We start from the raw sequence: 23,646 nt of genomic DNA on the forward strand, positions 1-23,646 counted from the left end.
TGCAAAGTAGATGTGATGTTATCATGGCGATTTTTCAAGGAAGAAGGAAGGCTTATGGGGTTTAGTAAACTGCCAAAGGTCACATAGCGAATGAGAAGCAATACTAAGATTTTAACCCAGATGGGCTGAATTAGGGGTTACCACGCACCTCAAAACTTCGCCTGCTACCTCCGCATAACTTGTTTGCTCTCTGAACAGGCTGTGCACATTCTTTTCTCTGTGTCTTGTTAACTATCTCCTGTTTCAAGTGCCTTCCTTGCCACTCCCCCATTTCTGCCTTTCAAAGTCCTGCTCCTTTAAGACCTTGCTTAAACAACTTCCTTTTCCATCTGTGAAGTTGTTCTAATCTTGTCAGAGCCCATTTTTTTCTCCTTTTTTCTTTTTTTACCAATTATATATTTTCTGTTGCCGCGTACTGTAATTATTCATGTACATTTCTTACATCAGGTTTTTATCTGTAACCTCTGAGGAAACGAGGCATAACCTACGGAATATGCACAATGCAGACATTCGGTAAATGTGAACTGACTTGAAGGCCGTGGACCTAACGACAGCAAGAGAAATGGACTGCTTCACCACATGATCCATGTTCTCACCTAAACTTAATGTCTAAATAGGAATTTCATAATACATGGAAAGACAAGCCGGGAGTCTTCAGGTAAATTCACAATGCGTTCTATGTGACACAATAGATCTGTTTTTAATAAAGGCTTAGTGAATAATTAAATTAATGTGATTTGCCATAATTAATTCAGCTCCCAGGAGCTGAATGAATTAGAGATTTGCAAATCCCTTGGTACCAGGCAGATTGCAAACTAGTTCTGAGTTAATTTTTAACTTTCATTTTGGCTACGATTATCTATTAAGCCCTCAGGCTAAAATCAAGCAGAGATTAAAGAGAAAGAAAAAACTAGAAAAGACATTTAGGATATTTCTGAGAATATAAAGTTTATTCTGCATAGAAGTGAGTCAGTAATAAAAAAGAATCAGAGAACAAACTATTATAACCTCTGCAGTGAGTATATAGCAATATAAAAATTCAATAATAAATATTCATTTAAAAAATAAATTTAAGATCCTTACTCTTCAATCCTACAAAGATATTTTATCTAAGATTTTTCCCAATTAAACTTTGAAATTATGGAGGGAAAATGTTGTTACTATGAAATAAATGTATTTAGATATAATTGGTAAAATATATATGCCCCAATTTTTATATATCGTATAACATTTACCATATATATTATTACTTGATTTTTACATTTGCATATAAAATATCATGCATACAAATTATGTAATCATAGGCTAATATTAAGAAAAACAAAACTGGATATTTCAGACAGGAAATAGGAGAAATAAGACTTCATAAAGTTTACTGATGGCAATGAGTCAGCTGCCTGAATTTCTATGAGAGGGAGCAGGTAAGCTATAGGACATAAAATTCTAACCACTTACACAAAGGCTTCACTGAGAAAGAAAAGGGTGACGCACCAAACGAAATCACTGTGATTCACGGCAATCTCTCTCATGAGCTCGGGGCAAATGCAAAAGAGATCGAGAACTTGGCGAAGAGATACAAGTAGAATAGGAGATGAAATAAAAACGTGCAGAATTTAGGAAACAAGTGAAAGAGAAAAAAACGTCACAAAAATAAAGATTGAATTTGAAAGACTTCTTAAGAGAGAACAGACCTTGAAGAGGACACAGTAAAAAAAAAAAAAATAGGGATAAAAATGAGAAAATCAAACAAAATGGAATGAAAAAAACATAAAAAAGGATAGTGGACTATATACCTATATGTCTATATATCTTCACCTATTATAAAACAGTCAAATAAGGCCCCAAAATGCATAGTTGAAGACCCTAAAGAAGGAAGCTAAAAAAATAGAAGCAAGAATTGAAAGACATAAATTTTTTTAAATTCCTGAAATAAAATCAGATTGAAATCTAAATAGCTACAGGACACACTATGAACCAGGAGAAAATGACATAAAAAGTCAATGCAGAGACATAACCTAGTAACATCATTGGATTTTAAATATAAAGAAAACTTTGTACCAACAGGGTAAAAAATAAAATAAAATAAAATAGAATCATTAAGGGGAATAAGCAATGTGACATAATATTTCTCCAAAGCAACACATACAAACACTAAGGAAAGAAAATATGTGCCAATAATTTTATAACTAGTCAAGTTGTCTTTGAAGGTTGAACCTGTAAAACTCAAGATATATTGTTCCCATGAGACCTCCTTAAAGAAACTGCCATAGGATTAATTCAGGCAAACAATTAATGACTAAAGTAAGTACGACAAATGGATTAGCAGTGAACGTTGAAAAAGTATTTACAATAGAAATAATAATAAAAGAAATGTAGGAATTTGGTTACCAAATGGAGTGTTGATGTCATGTGCCTTGACAACATAGAAATGATACAACTACCATAACTTTGAGACAGAAAGGAAAAATAAGGTAAATAGTATTGATTGCCTCATCTGCTGGAGCTGGGAGTAAAACAATAAAAAGTAAATCTGACATACCAAATAATGGAAGTATAAAAATATTTAACATATGAAAGTAAGGTAATATTTTCTTTCTTCTGTTATTTAATTTTTATTTATTTATTTATTTTTTTTTTTACTAAAATTGGATGGGAGAGGAAATGCAGAAGAAGGAAGGAGAAAAAAGAAACAATGATAAAATTGGAAAAAAGATAGTTATGTAATATTATAAATACAAAATTAACCACTAAATTAAATAATAAAAGATTTTCTAAATATGTAAAAAACTACATAAAAACAGTATAAAGAAGTTTTTTAAAACTACAAAAATCCGAAAATGTCATATCATTAAATATTAAAAAGCCTAATTCGCTAATTAAGGAAAAGGATCAGTTTGACATATTCATGGTGGACTCCTACCTTCCTCTCTATATTTTCTCCTTTGTGTGTCTTCAAAGGAGCCCAAGGAAACTGGAAGTTAATAGAGTAGAATGCATATCCAATAAAGTCTTCGAAACTGAAATAGAAAATTAAAATAAAATAAAAAGAGTACTGTGGAGGAAAAGGAGACTGGAAGTTCGTTGAACATGTTATGAATTGATTATCACTGGATAAGTAATGATTTCATTCATCAAGAAAAAATATTGATACGAGATCTTTTGAACAAAGGAGTTAACTGCATAACTGTGAGTATGAATTGCTAGAGTAAGCAGAGATTATTTTAAAAAATAAAACAGTATGGACTCAGGCTATCAGGTCCAAAAAAGAAAATATGTGTGTGAAGAATAGAAATTAGTTTATGCACAATCTCCTGAAGACTTCTTTAGTACTGAATCTTGAATCTTTCCTCTAGTAATCTTTAAGCCTGAAATACTGGTTTAAAAACGAAGTATCGGTGGTAAAAAAAAAAAAAAAATGCAAGTAAAATTTTTATGGTTCTTAAACCCAAGTTTCTTCCATCGCTTATAATTTCTGATGATTCCCTCAATGCTTTAACAATCAGTTGATTTAGGTGTATTTGTTAGATTTACCTACTTTATGACTAGTTCTGTAGAAAGTGCTATGGAAAAGTACGAGAAGTAAAAATCATGTTTTCTGCTTTCCAAATTAGCAAAGAAGCAGAAATTAAACTATTTCTAAGCTCTGTGGTACTTAGAGCACTAAGAAAATCAGAGAAATAAGAAATGGGTGAGCTAAAGTTAATGGTGTGCTGGTAATGATTTTCTTGTTTGCTTGTTTTATTGAGGTGTAATTGACAAAATTGTTTATATTTAAAGTATACAATGTGATGACTTGATATATGTATATATTGTGAAATGATTACCACAATCAAGTTAATTAACACATCTATCACCCACCACTTCACTTTTTTAGTTTGTTTGTTTCGGTGAAAAAAGCATATACAAATGTTAGGTAAATATATGAAAAGATGTTCAACATTAATAAGCCATTGGGGAAATGTAAATTACAACCAAAAAGAGACATATCTGTCAGAATGACTAAAATTTAAAAAAAATAAAATAGTGACAAAAACAAATACTGGCAAGGATGTGGAAAACTGTATCATTCACGTATTGCTGGTAGGATATAAAAGGTACAGCCACCCAGGAAAACAGATGATAGTTTCTTCAAAACATAAATAGGAAACTTCTCAGCAATTGCACTCCTAGGCATTTATACCAGATAACTGAAAACATGTTACTGAAAAATCTGAACATGAATGTTCATAGCAGCTTTGTTTGTAATAGCTAAAAACTGGAAAAATCCAAGCGATTGGTTAAACAAACTGTAGTACATCGATATCCTGAAATAATACTCAGCAATAAAAAGGAATGAACTATTGATACATCTAACAATCTGGATGACTCTCCAGAGACTTGTAATGAGTGAAAGAAGTGAATCCCTGTGGTTATATACTGTATGATTTCATTCATAGAATATTCTTGAAATGGAAAAAAGATTAGTGGTTGCTATGGGTTAACAGGAGTGAATGAAAGGGAAGTGGAAGTAGGTACCAAAGAGAACATTAGAGATCCTTATGGTAAGGGAAGTGTTTTATATCTTGACTGTATAAATGTCAACATCCTGACTGAAATTAAAAACAACTTAATACTGAAATCAGTAAAAACAGTTGGGGTTTTCTATGTACAGGTGTGACAAACTGCATGCAATCTCATTTGATTTCCACTAACCACACCATGTATTCACCTGCCATGCAGTTGGAGACTATCAAATATTATTGCTTTAATGGAAAATATGAAATAATTTTTATTTATTATTTAAAAATATAAATTGAAAGAAATACCATTACAACTTAACATTGCCTGGACGCCCTGAAACACAGTCTTGAACAACTAGGGGCTCTTGAACCACCTGTCAGGAAACGATGACCTAATCCAAACATTGTGAACTTTACAGATGGAGATATTGGCGAAGATGCAGAGAATTTGAAGGATCTGCCCAAGCTATACAGCTGGTAAGTGTGGAGCTGTATCCCTGCTGAGAGTTCATAATGATGCTGAAGAATGATGCTCAGTCTTTCAGGAATTTTGAAGACTTATTTTAAAGGAACACCAGATTTCTCAAGCCAGTACAGTGAATTATGGAGTTAACGGATTGGTTGTATTGTCAAATTACACAAAGAATCTGACCACTTCCACTGCCAATAATTTAATTCAAGCGATTATCATTCTTGTCCAGATTACAGCAATAGTCTCAGAATCTCTTTTCTTTTCCTGCTCTAATCCATTCTTCCAGTATCAACTAGAGTAGCCTTTTAAAAGTGCACATCAGATCATATCATGCTATATTTAAACCATTCCCATTGCACTATCTTTCCAACTTGGTCCTTGTCGCCCTACTATTTGTCTTTCTGCCTCAGCCACACTCTTGTCACAGAACTTTTCCTGCTCTTACCTTTGCCCTACTGTTCCCTTTGCCTGGAACGCTTGTTAGCTAGTTTTGGTATGACTGAATGTTTCTCTTCCTCCATGTCTCAGAATAAATGTCACCTTCTCAGAAATGTTTTCTTGCACTCTTAACTAGTTACCTGCCTATCATGGCACATTGCTCATTCCCTTTTGAAAATAATCTCATTTGATAATTTCATTTATTAATTGGTTTAGTTGTTTACTATGTGTCCATCCACTAGAAGAAAACCCCTTGATGACTGAGACCTGTCAAATTGGTTCACTGACATATCCCTAGTAATGATACAAAGTAAGCAATCAATATACACTTGCTTAATGAATGATTATTTTAGTTTTTCTGCTTTTTATCTAGTTGTAAAAAAAATGTTTCATCTGACATTTCTGAAGTTCCTTTTCTACTTTAGCTATTGCCTCCCCTGCCTCCTAATTTTATCTGTTATTTTATTTCACTTATTTTGTCATTTTATGTTGTATGAGACTAGTTAAAAAAACAATATTGACATTTATAATATCTTTTCCCATTTTTAACTTTTTCTTATACTTGTTTCATCTTCCTATTTCTAAATTCTATTATAGCATTCATTTTTAAAGCAATTATTGTTTTATCACCATTTTAATAGAATATCGTTACTGCCATTTATATTAATAAATATTTATTTTAATCGCAAAATAGTTTTAATGTTCTTAATCAGACTTCCTGCCTTTAATCACTTCTTTTCTTCTTGCTTTCAAAGGGGGAGCAGTAACATTTGGTACACAGAAACGGAGTTAGAAATGCCCCTGCTGGCATCTGTATCATTCCATCCTCCCATAGATTTTCTCTGTTTTTTAATAGAGTAACTTATGTGTAACTTCGATGTTAAACTTAACCCAAATCTGGGTCGGAGTAGTGGATATCCCCATTTTAAACATTAAATAACTCAAATATATGGAAACTGATAACCAGTAAGATAAAACTGGGTAATGGCTTTTATCTGAAGTGTAGTCCAATTAAAAATGAGGTTCTAAAAAGCAGCATGTCAGAAACACATAACAATCTGGTTACGGACACTTTTTTGAAGTATCTACAGCATAGAGAGAAGACAGGAAAAAATCCAGTTTGTTTTGAACATGCCTGGTATGAATGGAGGCACAAGAGATGGATAACGCACCAACTATTATAACTTTAACATATCAGTTTGTTCTAAAAACTAATGAGCAAAAGGTATTGCCAAGTTTGGAAGAGGAAAAAATAATCCCTGAGTGAAGATTATTTTCCCCTCTGCTCTCTGATCATGAAAACTACGGAGAAACTGGCCAAGGCAATATTCGTCCCCTTGAGATTTTCAGGAATGAGCCTCTCATGCCCTGAAACTTTCTTCCTTTTCAGTTATTTGGTCTGATGCATCTCAGGTAAAAGCTCCTCAGCACAGCTCCAGAGCAACACATTGCAGGGGAACCTTTTTTTTTTTTTTTGTCATTAGACAGCACCTGGTCTTCCTAGGTGGTCTCCTATCCAAGTACTAACCAGGTCCCACCCTGCTTAGCTTCTGAGATCAGACGAGATCGGGCATGTTCAAGGTGGCATGGCCATATTCCAGGGAAGCATTTTAACGGCCTAAATTTGGTAAGATCCAGCCCTTCACACACACAAAAAAATCCCAGGAGGTTTTTACTCTTCCAGTTCCTTCATTTAGGAGAAACAAGATCCCCCTTGACTGGATAGCCTAGAGGTCCTGCAGAGCAAATAGTGTGAAATATGAGATCTAGACTTCAGCTCTAAGTCTCCTGGTCTGCTAACTTTATTTACAGAACTTCCCAACGTCTATCTCCTGGACAATTTGAACATTTACGCCTCACAGAACTCTCTTCCAATTGAGAACACAGTGCATTTGATGGCCCTGCTACTTACATTAAGACATTCCTCAATCCCCTTCTGATATCACAGATGCCAAGGTCGACTGCCCTTTGTGGCTAGGTCTACTGTCACCAACCATAAGACACCACTATCTAGCCCCCTCCATACATACTCCCACACCTCTGCAAAAGGATTGGTTCAGAAAACCTACACATTTTCCCACCACATAGAACTGGTTAGCTATGCAGTACCTTAGCCAGGATCAGCTAAGTCTGTCAGCCATGGCGTCTTTAGCAAATACAGTACGGCAGAAGCCTGAACCCAAAGTTACACAAAATGAAAACACATGCATCTTTTATGATCACACGATTCTATGTTCTAGAACACACCCCACAATGATGAAAATTCTTAGAATCTGGAGGAACAGAGAACAAACTGTGACCCCATAAACTTCCATTCATCTAAGTTCTAGTGACTATTTCAGCATTTTTTGGCTTGAAAAATAAAGATATTTCCTCCCGATCCTAATGTGGTTTTCTGAATCTAATCCAGTGTGTCCAAATAAGTACGTCACCTTTGTAGGAGCAAACGAATGCATCAGATGGCTTGTTTCTTTATATTTATGTATGTTTATTCATCCATGTACATGCATGTGTATATCTTTAAAATTCCATTAATACATGCATATTTGTTATAATATATATACTTTGTCCTGAATTGTAACTGTGGATGATTTAAACAAACACTAGAAGTTAGAAATTATGATGAAAGTTACGGTAAAGCCTAATTCTTGAGTAATCTGATCTGGAAAGATTATATCTCATGGCTCATGTTTCTAGGGTCAGCTATTCTAATGAAAGAGAGGAGTGTAGAATCAAACTAACCTATGACTCAGCATTAGATTTTAGGATTGCTGTAACAAAACACCACAAACTGAGTGGCTTAAAGAGCGTAAAAGTATTAGCTCACCCGTCTGGAGGCTAGAAGTCTAGATTAAGATGTTAGCGGGGCTGATTTTTTTCCTAAGGGCTAAGAGAGAGAATTTGCTCCATGCCTCTCCCCTAACTGCTAGTGTTTTTCTGGCAATTGTTGGTGTTCCTTGTCTTGTAGAAGCATCATCCTGATCTCTGCCTTCATCTTTGCATGGCATTCTCCCTGTGTGCATCTCTCTGTGTCTAAATTTCTCCTTTTATAAGGACATTGGTCATATTGGACAAGGGTTACTCTAATGACCTCGCCTTAACTAATTACATCTGTAATGACCCTATTTCTATTTAAGGTCACATTCTGAAGTAATGGGGGTTAGGACTTCAACATATGACTCAGGGGGTTACATAATTCAACACATAATGGTTATAAGTATTTTCAACTAACTACCGTAAAACTATTTTCCAAAGTGATTATACCAACTCACTTCCACCAGCAGTGTCGGAATGTTTCTGTTGCTCCACACCCTTGCTAACATTTGGTATTGACGGTCCTTTATTTTTGTCCATAAGATGGCATTAAAATTTTAATTAATTTGCATTTCCTTGATTTATTATGGCGGTTGAGTCCTTTTGATATTTATTGACTATTTCTGGTTCCATTTTTGTCAATCGCCTATTAATTTATTTTGCTTATTTTTGTATTGTATTCACTAAAAATATATTCATTGACACCTATTATGTACAAAGTATTATTTTAGGCACTTGGGATATAGTAGGAAAACAATTTCCATCTACATATGGTTTATATTCTAGATAACATGTTAGAAGGTGATAAGGACTATGAAGAAAACTGAAGCAAAAAAGAGGGTAAGGAGTGTCCTTATAATGACTTGCAATTTTAAATTTCATGGCCAGGGCAGGCCACTTTGAGGAGGTAATATTTGCACAAACACTTGAAAGAGGCGAGAGAGCCAGCCATGTGCCTATATGGTAGAAGGGTTTTCCAAGAAAAGGATTAGAAGAGCAGCTATTGGAGCAGGAAGAGGGGAATAGGAGGTTAGGTCTGAGAGGTGAGGGCTGAGAGGGCAGGACCTTATAGGCAGATGTAAGGACTTTGACTTTTACACTTCAAGTGAAAATAAGGAAATAATTTAAGCAGAGTACTTTCTAAAGTATCATTCTAGCTACTAGGTTGAAGATAATAATAGCAAAATTAAAAATTAATAAGCATCGAGTGTGTAATGGTGCTATGTTCCATGCATTGACCCAGGCACTTTACATATATTAACTTATTTCATATATTCCAGAGAGGCAGGCAAGAATGGAAGCAGGACACCTGTTCGGGTTATTAGTTCTTTTCTAACTAGTTTATAGAAGTTCCTTGTATATTAGGCACCACTTACCTTTGAGTGATAATAATGTGGTTGCGAAAATCTTCTGTGGGTTTTACTATTTAAGTGATGCTTTTTGATATGTGAAAATATATACATACACATTTGTATGTATATATGTGTGTGTGTATATAAATTCACACACACACAGAATTTTTTTGCTTTCTTTTAATTTGTTGTACTTTTCTCCTGTGGACTTTTTAGCAAATGACTTTAACTCCAGTCACCCATGAGTTTTGGTTAGTTATTTCCTATTCCCTGCTACCACTGCCCTTGCCGCAAACCTCTTTTACAACACTTAACAAATTACTTATTAATGCACATCTTCATCATTGTTCTGAGAAGTCCAGGATGTAGTTCTTGTCTTATATATTATGTTCCAGTAACTAATACATAATGGCTGCTCAATAAATGTTGGTAAGGTAAGCAGACAAGAGTGGTATGGTTTGGCATCACTTTGAGAAAATGAGAAAACGGATGATGTAATTTGGTGAGTCAAATGGAAAAGAAAGGAAATGTATGGGAAATGCAACTGTACACTGCTTTGTCTCATAAGACTGAAAATACCTTGTGGTACAAATTAACCTTCACAGTTAAGAGATCACTTAGATCAGGGGTCTCCCACCCCTGGGCCACAGGAGATTACTGGCCTCTTAGGAACCAGAGCAGCACAGTAGGAGGGGAGCAGCTGCCTAATCAGAGCTTCCCAGCGCTCCCCAGCACGAGCATCACTGCCCCAGCTCCACCTCACATCATCAGGCATTAGATTCTCATAGGAGCACGGGGTCCCTGGTGCCAAAAACATTGGGGACTGCTGCCTTAGATGATGGCACCCCAACAACCATTTTTATTACAGAGTACACTGTGGAAGGCAGGTTAAGGAGAGTGCAGGTTCCTAGAACCACTACTTGGAGTTTTTGGTAGCTTGAAGTATTTTCCCCAACCTTTGGGCAATCCACCATTGGTGGAAGGAAAAAGAATCTACAAATCAGACACTTAATAAACAATTCTTTCCCCAAGGGCCTGGTTTGCAGGCCTGTATACTCACTGCGCATGCATCAATTTTCCCTTTGGGCGAGGGCGGGGTAGAGTCTTTGCTCCGTCTTGAGTGGGAGGAGCCAAGCTGTTTCCATGGCGACTGAGCGGCGGCCTCGGTGGTGGATTGAGCGGGTCTGAGCGAGGTTCCCAGAGGGCTGCGCGAACTGGGCGAGTGGACGCTGTCATGGCGGGCTTGCTGAAGAAGGTGAGGCGAGTGGAGGTCACCGATAGGGTTGGGACTGTAGGGGTAGAGGCAGCCCGAGAGGCCCTCATCCCGCGGGTGGTGGCCGGAACTGGCGTGTGCTTGGCGGGGCCTTGGGGCACTGGTGCGCTGTCCTCAGGGATGGTCAGTTTGGCGGCTCCGCTCGGAGAGGCAGAAGCAGCTCCGCACCAGCGGCGTTGAGACCGGTAGCTGGTTTGGGGTCAGTTTTAGCCAGAGGATTGGTGGTTTTGCTTTGCCTTAGGTTAGATGGACGCACCGAATTGTAAACAGCACGAATCATGTTTTGTTTTTCAACAGACCACTGGCCTTGTGGGGTTGGCTGTATGTGAGACCCCGCACGAGGTATGTACCTCTTTTTTTTTTCATTCGTGAGCTTCCAGTCACCTTGTTTGTTGAAAGGTTAACCGATACGGATATTTCCAGTCCAGAATTCCAACTCACCGTAAGCTCTTGAGATGAGAGCGGTATCTGCTTTGTGATCCGGTGTCTGTTTGTGTGTCATGGCCTTTTTTTTCAGTTACTTTTTTTGGTGACTTTTTCCCTGGCATTCCCGTCGCTTCACCCGTATTTTGGTGAGTACGCTCCCAAATCTATATCTCCATTTTCCACCTTTTCCCCCGTCTCACCTTTTCTGCCAAGGTTCCCTAGATTCCTTATACACTTTGGCTTCCCGAAGATACCGCACTAGCAATTGCCCCTTTTGTTATCTATTTTCCCTTCTAGTATGTTTTTCCCAGTAGTGTTCAGGTATGGGTTCATCCAAAAAAAGAAACAAAACAAAAAACTTACTTTGATCTTTCTCCTCCCACCAACTGCTACATCATTTCTCTCCTTCCCTATATAGATAACTCGAAAGAGTTATCTGTACTTAACTGTCTCTAGTTTCTTTTATTCCGCTTTGATCCCACCTCAGTCAGGCTTTGCCAGACTGCTCTTTTCTTTTCAAGGTCACCATGATCTCGGTGCTGCTAAATCCAATGGTCATCTCACATTTCTCATCTTAATTGACCCAGTGGCAGCATTTGAAACCTGTCACACTGTCTCCATCAAGCATTCACTTTCTTTACTAAGCTTCAGGACACCCCAGTGTGTTCATTTTTTCTTTTTGCCTTCTCTTTTTTTTCTGGTTATTTCTCATATCTCTACTTCTAAATTTTGGAGTGCAAAGACTTGATTCTTGCACCTTTTCTCCTCTGTGTTTTCTCTCTTGGTGTCTGGATGCAGTCTGATGGTTTTAAGTACCACATTTTACACTGATAACTCTTAGAGTTCCGTATCAAGCACTTACCTCTTGTATTTTTAATTGCTTGTGGACATCTCCACTTGGATGTCAGACAGGCAGCCCAAACTTAACATGTCCAAAATTGGGTTCTTGATCTTCCTAAAACCCACTCTCTTCTCATTCTTTCTCATCTCAGTGAATGGCAGTTCCAGTCTTTTAATTACTAGGTCAAAAACCTTGAAATCATCTTTAATTTCTTTCTTCCTCTCACACCCTACATTTGGTACTTCACTAAATCCTCAGCATTTTGCTTTCAAAATATATCCTGATTTTCACTACTTCTCACCACCTCCTCTGCTGCTACATTGTTCTCAGCCACCATTATCACTGTTGTGGATAATTGTATTTGTTTCCTAATTGCCTCTCCCTTCTTATCTCTGCCTCCTTTTGGTTATTTTTCAATCAAAGTAGAGTCAGCCTGCTAAAAAGTCAAGTCATGTCACTCCTTTTCTGGAAAAAAGTCAAGTCATGTCACTCCTTTCCTGTGATCCTCCATTTCATTAAATAAGAGACCTTACTATGGCCCTTCAGCTCACACTATTCAGCAGAGTGTATTCTACTGATTTATCTTGTCTCTGTTTAGAATATAGGTTTTCATGAAGGCAAGGATTTTTTTATTTGTTTATTCACTGCTAGAATTATGACTAGCACATGGTATGTGCTCAGTAAATAATGTTTGTTGAGTGAATGTTGTATACTCATGAGTTCATAATGACTTTAGATTTGTTATTGTTTAAAACTGAACTCAAGGTTTTCCTTTCTAAATCTGTTTCACTCTGGGGTCGATGTTTACTGAGAGTATCAGTCGTTCTACGCGCTAGACTGTGAATTCGTACATCATTTTCGATACTTCTCTTACTCTTGTATCTTCATGTTCATTCCAATAGTGAGTTCTGTTGATTCTTTTCTGTAATAGCTCTCCAGACCTCTTTCTTCTTTTCCTACTAGTGTTATCACAGTTTAGTCCCTTGCTCTTATTTAGAGAATTGCAGCAACCTTATTACTGGCCTTTCTGCATGTTTCTCCACCCAGTACTTTTAACTCACTACTGCTGGTTAATTTTCTTGAAGCACAGATCAAATCATACAATTTCCTTAAATCTTTTCATTGCCCACAGACTGTAACCCAAATGGTTTAATTGGCATGCAATTTAATTTGACTCAGTTTTTCTCCAGCCTTATCTCATAACCGTTTCCTGTGTGTTCTATGTTCTAGCCATATGCTGTCCAATAAAAATATAATACAAGTCATAAATGTAAGCCACATTTGTAATTTTAGATTTTCTAGGAGTCACTTTTTTTTAAATAAAGTAAAAGTTATTTTATCTAAAATATCCAAAATGTTATTCTCATATATAATTAGTATAAAAATTAATGATATTTTGTAGTCTTTTCATAACTATTCAAAATCCAGTGTGTATTGACACTTACAGCATATCTCAGTTTAGACTAGCCACATTTCAAGTGCTTCATAGCCAGATTTGACTAGCAGCTTCTATATAGGATAACACAGTTAAAGAGAAATAAAACAATATACTGATTACTTTATGTTCCCTGCATTTTCTGCCATTCAATCTTATACATGTATTCTATGTATAAATTGCTTTTTCCAACATCTTTAATTGTCTAAGTACTACCATCCCACAAAATCTAGCTCAGGTGCTGCCTTTTCTGTGACCCCTTCCTTGATATCCGCTGAAGTAGCTCCTTCTATAGAATAATAATGCTAACATTTATCGAAAATGTGTGCCAGGTATTATTGTAAGTTATATAATGCCTTATGAAGCAAATATTATTAATATCCCAATTTTTAGAAAGAGGCCTGTCTATTTTACCTTTTGCTAAAATTAAGAAAAAAATGAGGCTAAAAAACCTTACACAATCGGGATGATATATTCTCTGACAAACTCTAAATTAGTATAGTAAAATACTCTCTATTATGGAAATCATACTCAAATACATAATTGTCTAAATATGCAGACTGCTTTTAAGTAAAATGATTCCTACAGGTCCTCAAAGTAGGTGTGTTTATTTATATATATCTATGTAGTTAATATATATGAATGAAACTAGGTATTAGTGCCTCTCAGTTTTATACAATTAAACTAAACAAATTTTGGATTAAATAGAAAGGAATAATAAGGAAAAATTTCACCTTTTCTATGTTGTAAAAGAGAGCATAAATTACAGCAAGGAGGAGGTTAATGCTTTTTGAAGAAACAGTATGTGAGTCTTTTTTCTTTTTTAACCTGTGTCACTTTGAAAATGTTTCATTAAATATTTGGTGATATTTTAAAATGAAAATTTGCATGATTTGTTTTTACAGAGGCTAAGAATATTGTACACAAAGACTCTTGATGTTCTTGAGCAAATCCCTAAAACTGCAGCATATAGAAAGTATACGGAACAGATTACAAATGAGAAGCTGGATATGGTGAAAGCGGTAAGTAGCTGACTTGATTTTGTTTTCTTAAATTCATGGCATCCAATGCAACATTTATCAGAAAAATTCAGTTGCTTTTTTTGTGTGTATTGTGCACACTTCCTCTTACTTCTGTTCTCTTTCCACACTTTTATTCATCCTTTATTCCTGTCATTCAACAGACTCTTGTTTGCTGAGTACTTTTATATGCAAGATGCTGTTAAATACTGGAGTGAAAGAATAAGATCATCTATCTGTTCCCTGAGTTACCATTGCAGCTATTTCTTTTACCTCTCTTCCCTATCCCAGTCCTTTATTGGTCTTTTACTTTTTATCTGTAGATACATCAATCTTTATCTCTCTTCTCTAGTTTTAGAGTAGAGAAGTAAGGAAGTAAAAGAAGAACAAAAAAATGTATGTTTTAAGAAAAATGTCAGAAATAACTTAAAAAGTGCTTTGTTGCAAAAATAAGAGGACCAAATTTGTCACTTAACTATGAAAAATTTTATTGAGTATTGTTAAGGATGGAATGTGTCCTCCCAGAATTTATAAGCTATAGCCCCTGATGTGGCTGGAACCTCTATGGAAGTAATTAAAGTTAATGAGGTCATTAGAGTGCCGCCCTGATCCAGTAGGATTAGTGTCCTTATAGGAAGAGACACCAGAGAGCTAATGCTCTCTACGCCATATGAGGATACAGTGAGAAGATGGCTGTTTGCAATCCAGAAAAATAGCTGTCACCAGAAAGCTACTCTGCCAGACCTTGATCTTGGACTTCCAGTGTCCAGAACTGTGAGAAAATACATTTCTTTTGTTTAAGCCACCTAGTCGATGGTATTTTGTTAAGGCAGCCCAAGCAGACTAATAAAAGCATTTTACAGCTTCTAGATCAAAGGCTCTAGACAGGCACATAGTCTACTGCTGCTGATTATTTTATACCAAACTATTGCACTGTTGTTAAATTTCCACACTAGCAGTTATTTCATTGAGTTTTATGATTATCCAAAATAGTGTTTATAAACGTCAAAAGTCATTGACATATATGCAGTAAGTGGTCTATTGTATTTATCGTAGATTACCAAACTATAGTCTATTATCTTTTCCTTAGGTACACAGCAAAACAATGAAATATGATTTGGTGCCTTTATTCTTAACTTGGCAGTTCTGGGTAATTTACAGATTAAAGGCTCTAAAGGAGAACATTTTTTTAAAATATGTTTTCCTTAATGAAAATGGGCTTATGAATATTTTTTTCATTACAGAGTAAGAAATTTCCCGTTTTCTTTTCTTAAGGTGAACCTATTCAATCTATTCAACTGTGTCTTTGATTCTTTCTCTTGCTTTTTTTTTCTCCATAACCTCATTCCGCATTTCTTCTCTATTTCTTTTTTTGCCTCCCATTTTATTATCATCTTTCAGATAGTCTCACAATGTATTTAGCTTGTTTCTATCATAACAAGAAAATTTTATCTTTATGTTTTCTTCCTTTCGCCCTATATCTCTTTTCTCTCACAGCCAGTGTTATCCAAAGAATAGTTCACTCATTACTTTCAGTTATTAGTTTTAAAATCTTTTTCTCTGACTTGAGCTATTTCAATTGCCTTGTAACAGACTAGTCTGTGTATAGTTTCATCATACTGCATTATAAGCCCCTCACTGCCAATAGAGTGATCTTCGTCGATACATAAATCATCATGTCTTTCTACTTAAAAACCTTACCGTGGTTTCCTGTTCAGTATTTCTCAAAGACCGAATTTAAGGATTTATGCTGAACTGAATGTGTGAAACTCACCTAGCTATGTTTATTTGCATGATTTTAATGTATATCAGATTTGAGAACGACTGACATACAGGATAAAGTCCTTAGCATGGATGGAAGGCTGGCTCTAGGTTATCTTGTCATCTTATTGTTGTACCCTATTTTTAGCAATACCAAACTGCTGACAATTATGTGAAGTCCATGTAATTTTATTTTTGTGTTCTTTTGTATTTTCTCTTCCCTTTTCCTGGAATGTCCTTACCTTGTCTGACTTACAGTTCTTACTTAGCCCTCAAGATTATCACTTCCTTTGTGAAACCTTTTCTTACCTCCCTAAGTAGAGATCAACAACTTCCTTGCTCTCTTCTATTGTACCTAACATATTGTGTTTTATTTATGTCTCCTCTACTAGTTGTAAGCTACTTGTGAAAAATGATTGCATGCATCTTTGTATCCGAAGAATCTCATGTAGCACCTGGCACTTCTTTAAGGTCTCCTAGAAATGTTTGTTTATTCAAAAGGCTAAATATAAGTCGTTGTTAACAACCTCAGGCACTATAGAATAGTTGTATCACTGATTTTTATTTTTTGTTTAATTATCACAGATTTTTAACTCCCCATAGAGCCACACACAAGTCTTTAGTGAATGTTGTTATGATTGTAAAGTATCTGCTAAATCTGAAATAGAAATAAAAGTAAATATTTTGTAGATTATACCAAGGAGATAGTAATAGCATATTGAGGAGAAGCATTGGTTTGTAGCCTGTCCAAAATTTTCATCTCAGCTCTAATATTTGTTTGCTGAATGACTGTTGGCATATTGCTCATTTTCTCTATCTCACTTGCCTTGTCTGTAACATGGGTATACTGGTACCTACCATGTATACTTACTGTTAGTGCTGAATGAGGTGATTTATGTGAAGTGCTTAACACAGTTGCAAGCATATAGAAAACATGAAGTACATGGTACCTTATTTAGCTTAATGGATTTTGCCATTGGTAAATGCCACATTACTGACTCATCTTCAATAAGACAAATTTTGAATTGTTTCGCTAACACAGGCTTTTACTGAGTTGAAAATATAATTGAACATTTCTTTCCTTCTTAACCTTTACTCTCCTGGGTCTCTTGTAACAGTTTTCCTTTTTGCTTTTGATTTTTGGCTTCATAGCTCAGTTCATTCTGAGTTAAACATGTTCTCAAACACGTTCATCTGCTGTTTTCCCCTTCTTTTCCAACTTTTCTAACTTATTGAATGCCTGTTTATATGCCACATGATCCTAGGCATCAAAGCTAGTGTCTACATGGCAATGAACAAAACAGATAAAAAACCCCTGCCTTCTTGAAGATTACACACTAATGATGGGAGGCAAATAAATAAATAAGTAAAATAAGTAAGTTAATAAAGAAGTACATTACATAGTATATTAGAACATATTGCAATATAGAAAAATAAAAAAAGAATGCCGTGTACCAGGGTAATGAGGGATGTTATGTATTAGTTTTCTGTGGCCACTGTAACAAAGTACTACAGGCTTGTTGGCTTAAAAACAATAGACTTATTCTCTTACATTTCTGGAATCCAAAATCTAAAATCAGTATCAGAGGCCCGAATCAAGTCGTAGAGCCTTTGGAGGCTCTAGAGTAGAATCCGTTCTTTCCTCTTCAAGCCCTGGTGGCTTTTGGCATTCCTTGGCATGTGGTCCCATCACTCCAATCTCTGCCTCATTACTTTCTGTCACATTAATTTTCTTCTGCCTCTGTCTTATAAGGACACTTGTATTTATTTATTTAGTTAGTTTTTTTGTCTTAAATACTTTTATTTTTTTAAGGACACTTGTATTTAGGGCCCTCTAAGGTAATCTAGAATAATCTCCCCTTCTCAAGATTCTTAACAATTACACCTGCAGAGTCTTTGGCATGTAAAGTAACATTCACAGGTCCTGGGGATTACTTCATGCACGTCTTGTGGGGTATTGTTCATTCTACTACAGTTTAAGTGGTCCTCCCTACTGAGATTTTATGTGCAAGTGAAGAGTTGGATGGAGGTGAAGGAACAAGTCAAAGAGATACCCCAAATCAGCCAATAGACGTCCTGAGGCAGAAACATGCCAATTTCTGTAGATAATACCTTTTTTTTTTGTTTTCTCCCTCTTTTCATTCTATTAATGGCAAAGAAAACCTCTACCCCATTTATCCTTATTTACTTACACATGTGTAAGTATAGGTTTTTGGTTCTCAAAAAGCTCAGTGTATTGGAAGACAAATGTATGTCATCAAATGTTCTGGGTAGTACATTAGCATTTCTTTAAAAACTTTTTGAAGAATAATGTACACAAAGAGATGTGCTGAAATACAGAGCTTAATGAATTTTCACAAAGTAATTGCACCCATGATGACACCAAATCAAAAGAGAGGACATTTCTGGAACAACAAAATCCTCTCTTGTTCCCCTCCAAGTTACTGCTGTCCTAAAGATGACCAGTCTTCTGACCTCTTACCACCACATTCATTTTACCTTGTGTTTGAACTTTTTATAAATGGTATCATCAGTTTGTAGTCTATCGTGTTTGGTTTCTTTTGCTAAATATTATGTTTGAGAGAATCATCTGTTGTGTTTAGTTGTAGTTTGTTCATTCTCATTACTGCATAGTATTTTATTATACTCAAATACCATAGTTTATTCATTTTATTACATATGGTCGTTTGGAATGTTTCTAATTTGAGGCTATAATTTGTGATACTGTGAACATTCTTGAACATGTCATTGGTTAACCTGTTATGCATTTCTGTTTGGTTTATACCTAGGAGTAGAATTTTGGGTCCTAGGCTAGCAATTATTTTTAATGCTAATGCACTCAGAGGAAATATAGGAAATACTAAGAAAATAAAATGCTGTTTTTAAAATCTGTGTTTTCAGAGGGGAGAGGAGAAGGGGGAAAATAAAAAAATAAAATGTTACAAAAAAGTATTTGTTAATTAAAAATATAATAAAAAATAAATTACCTCAAAAGACCCAGAAAATCTGTATTTTAAAAAGACTAAATTAGATATCCTATTTCTTACCCCTGATAAGCATGTCAATAAACACTTAATACTTTTTAATATTAAGACAGAAAAGCAGTAAAATAGCAAAGAGAGAAAATGGGTGTCCGTAAAATATTTGGTAAATATTAGGGTACAATTAAAGAAAAATTAGTTGTGTTTGTTATATTAAGTGCTTTTTTTATATGTGGGTTTTTAAAATATAGGATATTGAAACATTCAGATGTTGAGTTCCTTTGTTTAAATATGTTTTTCTTTCTTTTTTTCCCTTAAATTATAGGAATCAGATGTTAAAAGATTAGAAGACCGACTTCAGGGTGGCCAAATAGAAGAAGTGATTCTTCAGGTAAAGAAAAAGTTGAATTTTTAGATATTTGGCTTCAAATATTCAAAGGTGCAATGTATAGAGACACAAAAGTGACATTCCAGAAAGAAAGTAAAACTCAATTTCTTTGTTTGTATCAACTCATCAACTCTAAGAGTAATCACATATGGAAAATACTTCTAATGTATATGTCAGTTAAATATCATTGATTATAATTTGAATTTATGAGGCTTCTGTTAGTAGGTTTGATACCTTTTGAATTTAATCATCATGTTCTCGTTAGCCTTAATATAGTTCAAATTGGTAACACAATATTACTGTTTGAAAAATTTTATCTTTTAAATACAAATACTTTTATGTTTTTGTATATAATTTTTAATTAAATTGGGGGAAATGATGCCCCCCCTTCTTTTTTTTTAGTTGTACATTTTTTTTTCCTGAATTACTAGTAAGGTAAAATTTAAAATATGTTTTTAGTTTTCATGTTTTATTAATTATTAATATTTTTACTCTTTATTTGTTTCAAGTATTTTTCTTCTAGATTTTCAGCTGTTTTTAAAAATAAAAGATATTAACCTTAAATTTTTGCCCTATTGTCCTTACATTTTTTTTCTTTTAGTCTGTTTTTTGCCTTTTGACTTCAGTTGAAGATCTTCTCCCGTATATAGAGGTTTTTAAATTTTTTATTTGGTAAAATCACCTCCTCCTGTACCCCCCGCCCATATCTTCCCCTTATATAGGTCTGATGAATATTCAATTCTGTTTCATTTAATTTTTACAGTTTTTCATGTTGGTCGTCTTAAGTTTTCTTGTCTTTTATCGAAGGACAAATGAAAGGAAATATTGTATAGTATTGGGAATTAGGGAGGTATTTCACCAACAGACATGATATGCAAAAACATTTTTAGATGACTCTGTTAAAGGAGGAGTAAGGAGTGGCGAGATGGATAAAGCGGAGAGGGGATTAAGAGGTACAAACTGGTAATTAGAAAATATATAGACATGGGGACGGGTAGCATGGGGAATATAGTTAGTAGTATTATAATACCTGTGTGGTGTCAGATGGTACCGGATTTTCATCAGAGTGATCACTGTAAGTTATACAAATGTCTAATTGTGTGTTACATCTGAAACTAATAAATCATATGTCAACCATAATTGAAAAAATAAAAATATGAATTAAAAAAACAGAGGAATGGGGCATTCATACAGCTTTCAGTGAATGTATGCTGTTCAAAGGGCTATTTTCCTAGCCTTTTTATTCATTTGACTATGGTACTAGACGTAGTGTTATGGGAACTTGCTGCAGACTTCTTATTGTCGCCTTCCTATTTTTCTTTCTTTTCTACCTGTTTTTACTTTGATCGTGACTTGACTTTAGTTGATACATTAATTTATCATGCAATTATATAACTAAGATTTTATCATTGAAACAATCAATATAAAAATACTGAGATATTTTACATTATTTTTTATATTGTCTTTAAAACCTGGTGTATATTTTATACTTGCAGCACATCTGATTTCAGACTAGCTACATTTCAAGTGTAGGTAGTGGCTACCATCGTGGATAGTCCATTTCTAGAGGGATACTAAAAGAGAAATGAGGAAAGGACAGTGTGTTATAAGCCAAAGAAGAGAGAGGGAGTGGTCCACTGGGTCCTCGTCTTAAAATAAAGCTGACTTCATGATGTTCAAGGTAGATACCCTCCCCACATTGAATGATGCCTTGTGGGCATAAAGAAAGCATGGACAGTCAAGAGATCCAGGCCAAAGGGCAGTCAGAGAGACAGCCACCATAAGGGATATTTTAAATCAGAATTTATATATAAGTACCTCTACTCCCAGATTTCCATTAATCTACTCTTTAACTCATTGTTTATGTTTAGACTGTTACTGCTAAATGTAAATTGGCTGTTTTGCACCACTGGCATAAATGAGACATTGCCTTTTAATTTTATGATTATAGTTTCTGATAGAACCTAAGCATTTATTCTGTGTTTGAATTTCTTCCCTGACATCCTGACAAGTGTTTAGTAGTGTCTAAGTTGGCCAGAGTTGTCATAGGTCTTTTTGGTCTAGAAGAAAAGTGAAATAAAAAGATACCTAATATATATTTGTTAAATATGGTGTAAATTGTGTTTGAAAGGAAAAATTAAATGTAACAATCTGATTAAGGAAACTAACTCAACCAATAAATATTTTTGTGCACCTATTATATTTTATAGAAAACTGTTTTATAAACTGTGGTTTTAAGTGATTGTGAGTCATGAAATCAGCAGGCGAGTTATAACTAGCATTAAAAAAATTACAGTAGCATGTATGGCCATGCCACTCTGAACATGCCCGATCCTGTCTTATCTTGGAAGCTAAGCAGGGTCAGGCCTGGTTAGTACTTGGATTGGAGACCACCTAGGAATACCAGGTGCTGTAGGTGTTATATAAAAATAATAATAGTAATAATAATAATCACAATACAAAATAGAGTATATCACAGCTATTAAAGGTAATGATATTTTTAGTTTTGTTTGAGTTATATGTGTGTATTGTGGATCCCTTAGTAATTATTATTATTTTTTTAACTGTGGGCCATGCATGGTAAGATAAAGTTTGAAAGCTATTGATAGTGGATGAAGAGACATACTTCTGATCCTCAAAGAATTTGTAGTCTAATGCTGAAACACAATTAAGATTGAAAACTCACCAACTAAACTTTTTAACAGAATAGAAGAAATCAAATGCTATCCTTTCTGAGTCATGGAGATTGTGTAGTTGTGAGAATTAAGGTAATTTAATTAATAATGTTCAACATTTGATAATAGAACAGCTTATTAAGTATTAATATGAAAGCAGTAGTTCTATCTAGTCATACTTCGGTTATTAGCCATGAAAATATCTATTAAACACTATAATCAAATGATATTTTTAAAACATTTTATTAACAGGCTGAAAATGAACTAAGTCTGGCGAGAAAAATGATACAGTGGAAACCGTGGGAGCCTTTAGTGGAAGAGCCTCCTGCCAACCAGTGGAAATGGCCGATATAATCATCATTAAATGACTGTGTGTTGACAGGAGTCTAATGTAATTAAATGTCCTATTATATCAAAAGTTTCCATATTGTTTATATGTTATCAAGAAAACTGACATAGAACATATTTAGGAGACTTTTTAAAATTAGTGATTATGTAGTGGAGACTTATGAATCAGTTTTTGGTTTGTAAACCATTCAAATTATTTCGAAGATTTTTTTTTTAAATAGAGGTTGTGGGACAATTTGAAAGTTAATTGGAAAAGTTTCTGTAGCTTTCAATGCAGAGGCCATGTTGAAAGGTGAAATACTTTTTAGTATTATCTTCATATCATTTAATTATTTTTAATTCTGGTAAACCTAGAAAACATCCTTAATAATTGTTACTGCTTAAATAAATTTATAGGTCGTTGTTTAAAATGAAGTAGTAACAGTAAAAACCATCAGATGAGAATTCATCGTATAGTTGAGGAAATTGACTTGATATTTGAAAGATTTCTCATTTATAGTGGTAGTTGGAAAAACTTTTTCTTTCGTTTCATTTAATGCAGTTGGCTTTCTGGACCTTAGCCTTTAGTTTTCTTGATTAATCAAATTATATCAGGAAAGAATTTCTGTAAATGAAGAGATAAAAATTCCTAAAGTTTATCTAGCAGACGTCTTAGTCGTATAGTTATTTATAACTTCAAAGTGGAATCACTAAGTAGTCTTCACTGAGTCTCCAGTGTGAGTGCAGAAGGGTATCAAACAGAGAAAAGTGCTATTTAAGCAAAGAAGCAGTTGACAAACTTAAGATTAAACAAAAATAAAATTACTTTTCGTGTGTCCTCACCTTTTCTTCCTAGCCTCTGTTATTTCTGAATACTCTGTTAAATTTGATATTTCTTAACTTCAAAGATAGTATTTTGGGGGGGGTGGTGAGTTTGTGTGTGTG

The 23,646-nt window shown here is 34.8% G+C and overlaps 2 protein-coding genes, 1 long non-coding RNA gene and 2 pseudogenes across 5 annotated transcripts in view; 3 read left to right on the forward strand and 2 right to left on the reverse strand.

The window, feature by feature from the left end:
- The window catches only part of ASB15 (ankyrin repeat and SOCS box containing 15), a 49,542-nt gene extending 38,859 nt beyond the window's left edge, over positions 1 to 10,683 (reverse strand). Inside the window, exons 1-2 of one of the 2 annotated variants that reach the window (XM_016125208.2) lie at positions 10,636 to 10,683; positions 2,921 to 3,017 (exon numbers count right to left, since the gene is read on the reverse strand). The gene's annotated coding sequence lies outside the window, so the exon portion shown is untranslated. Of the gene's footprint in view, positions 1 to 148; positions 192 to 2,920; positions 3,018 to 10,635 lie in introns of those variants that run through there. The other variant, XM_016125209.2, reaches the window with a different exon arrangement.
- Positions 43 to 9,678, forward strand: LOC107500216. Of its 2 annotated transcripts, XR_004954067.1 has the most exons (4): positions 43 to 658; positions 2,959 to 3,186; positions 4,919 to 4,976; positions 9,010 to 9,678. It is a non-coding gene; the product is annotated as an uncharacterized LOC107500216 (long non-coding RNA). The 2 variants fall into 2 exon arrangements; XR_001594480.2 differs by lacking the exon at positions 9,010 to 9,678 and having other exon boundaries at positions 4,919 to 5,903.
- On the reverse strand, positions 6,889 to 7,007 carry LOC118610978 (annotated as a pseudogene).
- A 33-nt stretch (positions 10,684 to 10,716) lies between the features above and the next one.
- Positions 10,717 to 23,541, forward strand: NDUFA5 (NADH:ubiquinone oxidoreductase subunit A5). The gene is made up of 5 exons (XM_016125211.2): positions 10,717 to 10,830; positions 11,146 to 11,190; positions 14,456 to 14,572; positions 19,637 to 19,702; positions 22,627 to 23,541. The coding sequence occupies exons 1-5, from the start codon at positions 10,810 to 10,812 to the stop codon at positions 22,726 to 22,728; spliced, it is 351 nt and encodes a 116-aa protein (XP_015980697.1). The 5' UTR covers positions 10,717 to 10,809; the 3' UTR covers positions 22,729 to 23,541.
- LOC118611248 lies at positions 22,000 to 22,118 on the forward strand (annotated as a pseudogene).
- Positions 23,542 to 23,646: the final 105 nt, after the last annotated feature.

The sequence above is a fragment of the Rousettus aegyptiacus genome, unplaced genomic scaffold (assembly GCF_014176215.1).
Source record: "Rousettus aegyptiacus isolate mRouAeg1 unplaced genomic scaffold, mRouAeg1.p scaffold_m13_p_13, whole genome shotgun sequence".
Lineage (NCBI taxonomy): Eukaryota > Metazoa > Chordata > Mammalia > Chiroptera > Pteropodidae > Rousettus > Rousettus aegyptiacus.